The following is a 12810-nucleotide window of genomic DNA, read 5'->3' on the forward strand; positions in this document are numbered from 1 at the left end:
CTGAGCAACCCTTACTAAAGACTTGTGTTAAACTTTCTCATGCTATTTACAGACTTTTTAAAGAAGCAGTCAGTCTTAATTAATCTGTGTGTGATATATCAGAATGAAAAGATCTATACATTACCCATTATGTAACAGTATCTGAATCTTTATGAAGTATGAATTGTTACTTTTAGCTAATGTTTATTTGTCTAAAATTGTGATAATAATCAAGCAGGGCTAAAGTATGCCAAATGGGGAGCTCACATAACTCATCTGGCCCAGCTTTAATACTTATGCAGCTTTTTTGAGGTTCCTTCTGGAAACCACAGCTTTAAGTTACAGATGTCCATTTCTATTTGTTATTGCTGTTATAAGCAGGATATATGACTGCAAACAAACTCCTACAGCACCTCTGCAGATATGAGGACTTCCTTTATTCATTCCAGTGGAATATCTGACTCTTAAAGTTGACACTTTCAGATCTAAATTTCTAAACAGTTTATCCTCAGCTGCATTCAGTTGGAGTTAGGGAACTTCTAATCAGAAGTGATCAAACAAAATACAGAAATGGCCTACAATGATTTATCCCTTATCATAAACACAAAAGTAGCCAAGTAAAAATGAGTAATGAGATAAAAGGATTATACACATTGCTCTGTACATCTTTTTAATCAGTAATGCATAACTGATTAGCAGTGGAAAGTAGCATATAACTAACTTTGTACACAAAATTTAAAGGCCATGATTAAGAATGTAATTTGATCCCTTCATAGATAGCCACACTACTGCAGGACCATAAATACAGAACTTGCAAACTATATTGGATTATTTGTCAACAGTGGAAAGTATTTCTCCTTGTGAGTGTATGAAGTGCCAACAGCATGAACTTTTGAATGCCCAGGCATATGGAAGCACTCTAAAGGAAGAAACTGCTTGCATTTAGCAATTTAGCAGAATTAGCAGATTAATGCAGTACTTGTCCTGGTGAACATGTGCTGTAGCTGCAAAGGACTGTCTGATCACTTCTGTAGACAGATTGTAGGAGCTATGGAAAAGTGGATGACACCAGCAAACTGATAAAGAGGCTGACCGCTTTTGCTAAATCAAAAGTGAGGGCAGTTCAGATTAAGATTGCTTCTCTGAACCATCAATGTGCAGTTGTGAAAAGGTAAGGAGCTAGTTGTAGTTTCTCTGCATAAGAAAGGATTTGCAGGCTAATTCAGAGCTCTTTTAAAATATACTTTGATAGACATGGTACAAGCCACAAAACGCAGAGGCTTTAGAAGTTCCCTCACCTGAAAAACACTCAGGTAAATGACTCGGGCCAAAGGTAATTTAGCACCAGAGACATATGCAGGCAGTTAATCGAAAGGGATAGTTTGTGAGCGATTCTTCTTTTGTGTAGACTCTTAGTTTCAAGCTGTTATTTTAATTACGTTTTTTAAAAACCCTAAAAGAGAGAATAAAGCCGTTATATCATACATCTTATCTCTTCGTGAGCATAGGACCAATTTTCCCACATAAAAATCATATTTTGTGAGAAATACTCCCCCAAACATTCTTTTTTCTACTTCTCACTCTCTCCTCTTCCTTTCATATTCACTTTAAAAAACAAATGCTTATACTAAAGAACTCAGGCCTTCCTGCCAACCACAGGCTTCCTTCCCACTCCTACCCGCTCTCATAATATGTCACCTTGTTCTTGCGAAAAATGGTACGTTCTCTACAGCGCAGATCAGCATACCGTAGGAGGGGAAAGGCAGCTTTGTAGCATGCAGCACTCTGGAAATAACAAAGCACACAACTCTAACTGGGATAACAGAGAGTTGTTGAAAATAAAGTGACCACATTCATGAGGGAACAACGTATATATCATTTTGTTTGGGAATAAAGATTTACTCCTTGTCTAACATTTATTTTCCATGCCAGGAGATTTTTGGTCTCTCTGGTTTCATTTGAGGAAGAAATAAGCTTCTCAAAATGTTCTTAGTATATCTCTTAGGAGTATAAAACTTCTAAAGAGTATACGAGACCAATTTAGATCTCAAATTTAGGTTTTGTCAAAACAATCTTCCCATAGGCCATGTTCAGTAAAAGTGTTTAAAAAAAAAAACCATTTCAACATTAACTGTTTCTCTGTACAGTTGTGTTAGACTTTCTTAGCAGAGTAGAAGTTTCTATATTTGCTAAGTTTATACATGTTTTTAATTTTATTCATTATTTTTAAAAGTAACGTTGCATTGTTTGGCTACTTTGCCTCTGTCTGTACAACTATTCACAGACTTTTAAGTAAAGTTTGAATTTCTTCTAGTCACAGAGAATATTTTCATAGTTTCTGAGTGTTAACAAGTGTGAAGACTTGCATGCAGAGCTGGCAGCTTCAATAAATGAACAACAAAATATATTTTTTCTTTAAAAATCAGTGTATGATATTGTTACTGATCCTGAGATGGTGATCTGACTTCATGCACAATAAAGAGAAATAACACCAAAAGGTAAGGGAGAAGAAAAATCAATACTGTGATTAAAAGAATTTTTCAAAGCTAAATCAGGGAAATTCAAAAGTTCTGAGTCATAAATGAAAGAAATATGCTTCCATAAAATAAATTGTTTTTATGTAGTGCTATAGTTTGTATGGCTGCTGTATGGATTATACAGCTGTTGCTTAATCTCTGTAATATCTGTAGGATTTTTATTGCAAAACTACAATTCATTGGTAAGTATTTTTAAAAAGGAAGTTTCTCAGTGACATTACCAGCGTCACTCCTTTTTGTGACACTGACTACGTGAAAGAGATTCTCAAGAGTGAAGGAAATCACTCCTGAAGAGATACAGCGCTCACTGCTACTCACCGGAGTTCCACTTACAGACTGCCTAACTCTCACTGCAAAGCTAAAAGAGGGTAGCCAGACATTCATTAGGATGAGACTGTTAACCTTTAAAGTAGGAATTTTCCCCTATGAAAAAAAAGTAAGGCAGACAACAGATCAGAGCTGCTAGATAACATCTGTGCTCCTTATGGAATCTGTCACTGATTCTAGCAGAAATAAAGAACCAGTTGTCTAGAAGTATGATCAGGAGAAAAGAAACAGCCCAGATAACTGATGCCACTGAGTAGGCCTATGTTCATGATTGCTCAGGGCTTATCTGCCCCTCTGAGAAGCACATAGCTGAATAAAATTAATCAGGCATAACAACAGGTCAGTCATGAGAAAAGGGAAATTTAGAATAAGTCAAGAATACATGTACCTATATCAACAATTTGAGTTTATACTAGTTTATATCTAGTTGTGAAAACTGGATACCTTTCACTGTTCTGGAGAAAGATGCCTGCATAACTTCCAAGGAAGTTCTCCTACCCTGTTGAAAAGTGAGGTTGATGGCAATGAAAGAAAGCTGTAAGACTGGAGAAAAAAAGATGTCTTTGACCTGCCCATTTCTATGATAGAATATGTTAGTACTATTATCCTAATTTTATAAACTGGGAGAAGAATGAAGATGGGCAGCAACCTATTAATGGTGATAGATAGAGCACTGCAGTTGCAGCAACCTATGAACCATGCAGCCATCTCCTTCCTATCTCTCAAAAGAGAAAGGATATGTACAGGAAATAGCTCGCGCTATCTATCCTTACTGTGTATATTATCATTCATTTAGGCACCAAGCCGTGCACCTGGGGTGCCTTATTTAACTTTCTTCTACTTTCACTTCATATTTCTATTTATCTTGAAGGTGCCATGAACACCTCTCATGCTGTTAAAATAAACAAGTTAACATTGTTAATTTACTGGAAGAGTATAGACATGGACTAAACAATAGGATGAGTAGTACAGCTTGCTGTCATAAAAGCAGCTACCTATAAAAAGCTGAAATTAATGGCAACAAAACCAATAAACAAATTATAAGTAACTGCTGAAGAACATAATAACCTGAACTATCCTGCTTCAGACTAAGGTTCCATCTACTACAGAGGTTTTACATGCTGTAGATCAAAGCGGTGGTGCTCAGCACTTCCTCCTCAGCTCATAAACTAGCGCAACATACAATATGGTGGGGAGACCCCAGCATGAGCTGTTCTCAGGGCCCTACTGACCATGTGTGTGCACATCACGCACCCAGACAACAAAGGCACCTAACAACTGAGGGTGTCCGGACAACACTAGTGAGGTCCCTGAAGCACAGCAATGATCACAAAGTGGGGGTGGAGCAGCCTGAAGACATTGCCACCTGCACTGCAGACCCAGACTCCATCCAAAGGAGGAAGTGCACCAATACCTAAAGAAGTCCGAAGTACTCAAATGACCTTCACCCTTGGCTTCCCATCAAGCCACTTGTTTCAAGCCACTGCAGACTGAACCAATATGGGCAGCTTTCCCCTGGGTGTCTATCTGAAGATAATCATATGCCCTGGGAGAGCTGTTCTGAGCTTTGCACGCTCATCAGTATATAACCTTATCATTGCATGGTGACAGCAATTATAAAATGTTACATCCAATATTCTTCAGAGGAGATGATTAAATACTCTTGACAACTGGTTCTGGTGGAATGCCTATCTATATGGTTTTTCAATGCGTATGTTAACTTGCTTGCCTTGATACCCACCTTGAGCAGTCAGAACTGGAAAGCAGATAAGTGAAAAGAGCTAAGAGGTCTTACCTTGGGAAAAAAACAAAACAAAACAGCCAGAAGCAGACTTCAGGGAACAGTGAAAACAGAAGAAGCATAAACAATATTTGCCTACTAATACTCTCCCACAACATCTAACTGCTTTCAGCTCCTGAAACTCTTCTGCTTTGCCTATCTAGTAATTGCTCTCACTTCCAGGTAGTTGTGCAGTTTTTGAACCTGTGTAAATCTCTTGCATCCATAATGTCCCTCAGCAGTCTCACAGGCCTATTACCCATTGCACAAAGAACCACAAACTTATGTTTGTTTTGAACATTACTCACATTACTTCATCTGATGCCTCCTACCTCTTGCATCAGAGGCCTCATAGCCTATCAACTCTCCCTATTGACATCTGTGATTTTGTAGATCTTTATCACCAGTCCTGTAAGTCATCTCATTTCTAAACTCCAAACACAAGGAAGCTGTTTGATACTTTTAATGATCCTGGATTGCCTTCTCTGAACTTTTTCTACTTCTCATCCTCTAATCTCAAACAGGATATGTCACAATTGCATGTAGTTTTCAGTATGCGGACAAATTCTGGATTTATACTGTGTTACCAAAATTGTCTTCTCTCTTCTGTTCCCTGTTCCTTTCCTAATCATTCCAAATGTTTCCTTTCCTTTTTTGGCTGCTGCTGAACAGTGAGATGGTTTCATTGAACTATCTGTTATAATCTTCAGATCTCGATCCCAAGCTGTAACACCCAGCACAGAGCCCATCCTTTCACATGTAAAACGGGCTTTTTTCCTCATGCGCATCACTTTGTATTTAACAATAATGTTTTGTTTGTTTTTTTGTTTGTTTTAACATTTCATATAGGAATATCTCAAATGGTACAGGCTCTGGCACAGATTCCTGTGGAACTCCACCGGTGAAACTGCTCTGTTTCCTCTACCCTTTTGTTTCCTCTTTTAACCTCTGTTTCCTTTTTCCATGTAGCATTTTTTTAATATGGGACTACCACAAGACATTTCACTGAAGTTTATTACAAAATCAATCAAAACCACCCCCTGCACTTCACACAAACATGGAGATAGATTGATTCAGAGCAGTGAGTGGGTAGAAGATTTCCTGGATTATGAATTATATAGTAAGAGTATCCAAACTAGAACTACTTATAAAATGCCTGGGATTCTAACTTACAGGCGTGTCCTACTGTTTAAAATTATCCCCAAAGCTAGCTTCTGTGTGTACTTATCATGTAATGCTCGAGTAAAAAAGCCTGCAAGATCTAAAAATGATTTTGGACCACTAACCAGAGCAACAAACTCTTCTGCCATATGAACACAAGTCCAGAAGGTGCAAAATAATTCAACTTAGCTCACCTTAACGGAGGCTAGAAGTTCCCAGTGCCTTCCAGTGATTTTTTTTTTGTCTTACAGTTGCATGAGATAAGCAGGAGTTTCTGCATTTTTAGGTTGCATAACAGGGATTTTTGGTGATTGTGGGTTTTAGGGGTTAGTTTATAGGGTAAGCACTATCACTTCCACGGTTATCCTATTTTTCCCGTGCTGCTCTATTACTTCATAATATCTGCAACAATGAGGCCAGGGACCAACCAAAAAAAGAAAAAGCCCCAACAAATCCATAAATCTCATTCACTACCAAGACCTGCTTCACAGAAGGATGCAGTGAATGAGATAGGAGTCCACTGGGGAAAAAAAAGATGCTCTTAAAAATTCCACATAATTATGATAATACCTACAAGGGAAGAAATACAATTAAATGAATTGTCCAACTTAAACTACGTAACTCTGCAACTTCAACACCATCTCTAATCTGTACAAAAAGTTTTAATGTTAACCTTCCAAACCCTACGCTACCATGACCAATTGCTATTAGAATGTTCAAAGTGCTAAACAGGTGATTCAGCTGTTTCAGCTGTGGTTTGCAGCCTGGAATTCTCATATTGATTCCAGCCAGAAAGCTCTCCCTCAACTTATTCTCCTGAGATCTGCTACCACACTCTTTTCTTGTGCAGAAACTTTGTGTTCTTTGTGTCCGGTTTGCTGCAGAAACTTTGTGTTCTTTTTTACATCAGTCAGGAGAATGGCCATTTTTGCAGAACTTGCTTAAACAGAAATACAAAAAAGTAGTTAAAAAGAAGATTCAAGATGTTATGTCTTCCTTTTTCAGCACCCCTGTGCTTTGAGATTCCTTCATTTGTTTGCATAGTTGTAGCACTTATTTTCTCTTAGTTTTATGTTAAGAATATTAAAAATTTGTGCTTTTAACAAAACAAAAGCAATAAACTTTTATTTAATTGACCCTCTACTTGCTTCTTTAGCAGTGCCTGGTTCCAAAACGCAGACAAAATTCATCATTCCAAAAGATTTACTAAGTACCTGTTTGGTTCAGGTTCATAAAGTTCATGAAATCGAGCACAGCTTTCTTATGATCTTCTAAAAATCATAGGAATACACAAAAGCAATATGGCACTGACCCATGCATGACCACTGCTCACTCCTCAAGTAAATGACCATAGCTTTAGACCTAGCAGATGTAAAATCCACAGAAATCAGTGGTAAAAATATTACTGACTTAAATAGGATTCCACTACAGCTTTTGAGGTTACGGTCTTCAAAGGAGTTTCTTGACATTTCAGCACTTCTCAAAAAGAGGCAAGTATTAATTTACAGTTGGCTTACACTTTGGCATGATGAAAACAAACTGTAGTTTTGAGTATGTCAATGCAAAGTGAAAGTGACTATGCAGACTTTAAAGAAGTTGTTTTGTATTGGTAACGCGATCTGGGACAGGGCTTAGTTCACAGAAAAGTTGAGCAGTATGTCAAACGACATACAGCAAAGCAGGAAGAGAATTTGAATTTTAAATTGCACTAAATCTCTCCACTCACTAGACCACACAGCTACTTTCCAAGGAAAATACAGTACACACTCGTAATAACTAAGATAAGTATAGCTGTCCTTATATACATAACCTTCAGACAAAAAATGGCTCAGCACTTTCAAAATAAAATCTTACAATGTAAGTGAATACAAAAAATATCAATAAGAAAGATATGATGTTCATGTTTACCAGAATACATACACAAAATATTAACCTTTCAGTAATAGGCTTGACTAGAAGTATTAATTAGAGACCACAAGAATTCAACTCATAGATTGTGAAATTAAAAAGAGGAATGATAAATATAATTCTGACTTAAGACGGGAAGTAAAACTATCACTAGTTTGATCATGATAGTCCAAAATCTTTCTTGATACTTTGGCAATATTGTCAAAGTCCACAAGAACAAAGGCACAAAGCTCATACCAGTTACTTTAAGGTTACGTGATACAGTAGGAAACTCCCAACTGTTGGTTCTCATTTTTTGCTCTAAAAGACATTCCTCAGTCTTTTCTCATCCTTTCCTTCTCTCATGCAGACATGATGAAAATGGCTGGCAAATCCCCAGAACAGGGTGGTATATTAATAGCCTAAAAAGTGTTTTTACTATTTGGCTACATAAACTGCTTCATCAGCCAACATTCCCAGTCTGCCACAGCAGGAAATGCAGCAGGTGCATGTTCCAGAGCACCCTGTTCTAAGCTGTTTCTTCTTTTTAGTTGTTTTTATTGGTCAGTTTCATGGAGACCTGTTGACTTGCAGCAAATATATGTTTTCCATTAAATCTGGAAATGCTTTCTGCTAAGCAGCAGATTATGATATATAAGGACTTCAGCAATGGTAGAGGTTAACATGATTTTTTTTAATTGAGACTTTGGTGAATGAAATTCCTAACTTATTTTTTTGTAATTTGTTTCAAGTTGCTTTTGAACGCATCTCAACTACATACTCAAATGAGCACAAAAACATACTCAAAATTCCAGCTTTTTACATTGCTTTTATCGGATACAACCAGTGTTTGAATTCCTCAAATAGGAAACAAACAGCAACAAATATTATTTTCTATTAATTTAAATTATGTAATATAGTGTGTTTTACTTTACAGCTGTTTACAGTGTTTACAGCTTATCGTAATTTCAAACAATTTTTAAGAAATATCTTTAAATTAAATGAATCATATTTAAAATATTTTTGTACTGATCTCACAATTGGAAGCCAACACTCCAGTTACGTATGGAGGCTGTACTGCAATGCCCACAAATGGGAAGATTCCAGAAACAAAACACCAGTAAATTAAAGAAACTAATCACTGGCTATTTAGGATTCAGGTAAATAAACTCTTAGGAAATACTTGCTTGTTGAGACCTAGATATCTTATTGTTACCTCTCATCTGCACAGTAAATTTCTCTCACCTGGTGGACTCCCATGCCCTGCTGCAGCTGTAGCAATTGCAAAAGCAGAAGCAGGAGAAACAGAACAGTGGCTGTTTTCAGCAGTTTGTACTGTAAAATGAACAGAGTGAGAAAAGTTAACAACTTAGACATGGTTTTAATTTTTTCAGGCTAAACAACAATGATACTTGAAATCTTTACTAATGTTCCTATTTAGTGAAGATTTTATATTTTCTTTCTCATGAATTCCCTATAAAGAGAAAGAAAAATATCACAATGGTATTTATGATTTGAGATTTTTCTCCAAGTTGGTATAATTAACTCTGCTGTGGAATAAAGTTCTTAACATACTGCCAAGATGAGGAACAAGCATTAATCAAATAGAGTGAGAAAACAATGACAAACTACTGAAAAAAAATGTGCAGAATATTAACCTATGCAAACTTTAGTGATGACAAGATTTACAAATTTTCCTAGGTGCTGCCTAGGAAGAGTACAGCTTTGCAATATTTACCAAACTTTCCCTATGGGGAGGTCTGTGAACATCGCTTCTGACTAGTTCTCAGATGATCTGGCATTGTTCCCCTGGCTTCCAAACTCCACATCTTGCCATCTCACTATAAGCATGCCCAATAACTGAAGACTACTAGTGGTTTAAAATTAAAGTATTTCAGTAACTTATTAAGGCTTGGGAAGACTCTGCTCTGTTTTTGTTGTTATAATCCCAGCCCTGAAATAATTGGCTTGAAATTTGGCTTGCATGAGATGACAGCATTTTAAACATTCACGGACATAGCTCACAGCTCTGTTAGTGATTTCAAGGAGCCATGTGAGAGCTATTCGAGGAGATCTAGCTCTCACTTTTCCTCTTCAATTGAGTAATTTATTCAAATTCTGGAACGCATAATATGACACCATCTGTAAATGTTCAATGCCACACAAAGAAACAGACAAAGTCACTCCCCATTGACAATAACGACTGTTGCGTATTTCATGATTACATATGGTGCCCAAAAATATGTCCCATTGGTAGCTGAAAAAATCTATCAAAGTATTGAGAATTTTGTAAGAATAGAACTGATTCAGTGTTAGTCTTGAACTAGGGTACATCTTGTTCCAGCTATTAAAGAGCATTTCAGTACACCCAAACTCCGCAAATGCGTCCAAGTCTCATTATTACTATACTAATTAATGGAGTAACATTATTCACATTCTCATGGCTTTTTTATTTCCAAAAAATAAGCAAAATACAAGTAAAACACACTATTCAGAGATTATTCTCTTTTAATATCCTGCAAAGATTACAACTGCAATATTTAATCTCTTTAAAGTGACTGACAAAGATGAGAAACATCAGTATCTTACCTCCTGATTGACGGTAGCGGAGATGACGTGGTGTTGAAGGGGATCTACATGGGGAAAGCTCTGGGGTATCCACTGCTGAGGTGCTCTCAGGAATTGTCCTGTCCACTGACACAGATTCTAAGACTGCTGCTTTAAAAGAGTATGAACGTTAATACTGGGGTGATTATTCATAATTTACAACTCATTAAAAAGTATAAATATTATTTCAAATCATATTCAAATAATGAGATCATGGATATGCAATCTTAACATAGATATGTGACGTAAAGATGTGAAGTTGTATTTTTCTAGTCTTTTCACCAAAAGGCTCTTTTTTAAAGCACAGCGCAGCCAGACTAGCTCATCTTAGATATGAACATGAAGTGGCTCTGCAGAGAATATAGAGTAAGCTGGTGATTCAGGACTCTAAGTTTATGAACAGCAATTTGCAAGTGATCAACTTCAAATGAAGCTGCACTGTACTGCAGTAATAAGAACAGCGTGTATGTTAAAAAAGGCTTAAAAGGTATTGTTTAAAAAATGCTCATTAACAGCACTTTATCACAGTGTTTCTACACCAAACTTAATACCTTTGCATACCATTGAACATCTAAAATCATTTACATTTAATCTGTTTCTTATAGTTTTTTTGTAAATGATACTGCTCTTGGAAACGGCCATATCTTTTGCATTAACATGACTCAGCAATAACTATCCTCTGGATATAAAGGACTGGGAAAGTTTTGCATCAATGATGTAACCACACAAAAGCTCATAAATAAAATACTTGATGTAAACCAGTAAGTTGTCAGTTTTAAAAATAGCTTGGTTATGACTGCACCTGAAGTTAACAGAATATGTAGCGGAATGCATATGTAATATGGACACCTGAATTCACAGGTTTCCTATGAGAACTTGGAGGAAAAAAAAATTCCTTGTTGAATGACAATGTATAGTTACAAAACCTTCCGATAAAACTGCCAAGCAACAGTGGAGAGCGGATTACTCCATGAGGAGCACTTCTAAAGGAATGGTCATAAGTACAAATTAGCAGAAAGACCACTTCCCAAATGAGGAAAAACAAACCTTTTCAGAAAGCTGATAAAATATTCTACATTGACAGATACCAATGGTTGTAGCATTAAAAAAAAATGTATATATATATATAAAATATATATATATATATATATATATATATATTTGTACACACACACACACACATGCACGTTTTAAAAATAAATTGTCTGCAAGAACCTGCAGAAGTACGGGGGAAAGAACATTGGAAGTAGAGACAGGAGGAGGAAATTCCTTTCCAGAACATAAATGGCCCATATTCAAGAAGAACTGCAAACAACCATAGCCACATGTCCTCAGAAACTGACTTCATACAGTCATATAGGATTTAGACTAAGCCACCTTTTTTTTTTTCCCTTGGAAATCTGGCAAGAGCAGACCAACAATATTAAATCAGGTTGTGATTCCTTGTAGGACTGGTTTCCTTACCCAGAAAACTTCAGAAACAAGAGTCCACACTACGTATGATAAGTATAAAAGTATAAATTAGCATTTGATATTTCTCCTAACACCCATTTCCATTCTCCTTGTGAGACTTTTCCTTAATTTACTCCCCTTCCTCAACTATACTATACACAGCCCTCTGACAAAATGAGTTTCCCCTGGAGAACAGAGCTAGCTAGCAGCAAATCCCTCCATGCTCTGAGAGTGCAAACCCTTCAGCAGGATAATTCCCAAAGGGTCTGGAGACACCGCACATGGAGCAATTTAACATTTATGTGAGGTTCTTGCCATTTCCACGTGTTCCTCATGCTGCTGAGATGACACTTCAAGCTCTAATAGACTAGAATGCAAAATCTGAATTCCCCTGCAGCAATGCCCGGTGCTATCACTTGGCCAGAATAACCTATTCTTTACCAGCCTAGTTTACAAGTATGACAAAAAAAAAGTTACATCTAAGATTGCAGTTACCTGTGTATAGCTCATTTTAATGCAAGGTCTATCTTTTGGGACATGCTGTGCAATCACATCGATTTTAGTTAGTTTACACTGGTGTAAAAGAAGAATTTAACCAATTCTACATACTAAATACTATAGTTACATATTTTGAATGAATAGTTATGCAATTCATTTAAAAACATCCAACATACAAAATCTCAACAGAAAATTATGATCTAATATAACCATCAAATAGCATTTTGTTAAAGAATAAAACATGAGCAAGCATATATTCCTGTAATGCTAAGCTGGCTAACTTGTCAGTTTAAAAGATTTCTTGTTAAATATTATACGACATCCTGTAAAGACAATCTTTCTGCATAAGACAACACTAAATGTCCTACTAGGGAATTTATTTCAAATCATCAGCAGAGAGAAGACACAAAGCTTCAATCACATTTTTGTTATTCCACATTTGGTAATATTTTCTCTTCTTCTTTGGTTCTACCAATTTTTGTTGTTACAGAGTTTGTAAGTAACATTGAGCTACATTCTGCTCAGATTTACAGTTCAAATACCTCAGGTTGTACAGGGCCATTTCTCAACAACTATTTTTGA

The 12810-nt window shown here is 36.5% G+C and overlaps 1 protein-coding gene across 4 annotated transcripts in view; it reads right to left on the bottom strand.

The window, feature by feature from the left end:
• Nucleotides 1–12810, bottom strand: part of LOC104152904 (ras-specific guanine nucleotide-releasing factor 2) — a 136890-nt gene that overhangs the window by 49867 nt on the left and 74213 nt on the right. For 3 of the 4 annotated variants that reach the window (XM_009688481.2, XM_068928267.1, XM_068928268.1), the window contains 2 exons: nt 10261–10389; nt 8917–9006 (listed from right to left, as the gene is read on the bottom strand). In XM_009688481.2, coding sequence (XP_009686776.2) covers nt 8917–9006; nt 10261–10389 — 219 coding nt within the window. The remainder of the gene's footprint in view (nt 1–8916; nt 9007–10260; nt 10390–12810) is intronic. The other variant, XM_068928266.1, reaches the window with a different exon arrangement.

Source organism: Struthio camelus, chromosome Z, assembly GCF_040807025.1.
Source record: "Struthio camelus isolate bStrCam1 chromosome Z, bStrCam1.hap1, whole genome shotgun sequence".
NCBI classification, from domain to species: domain Eukaryota; kingdom Metazoa; phylum Chordata; class Aves; order Struthioniformes; family Struthionidae; genus Struthio; species Struthio camelus.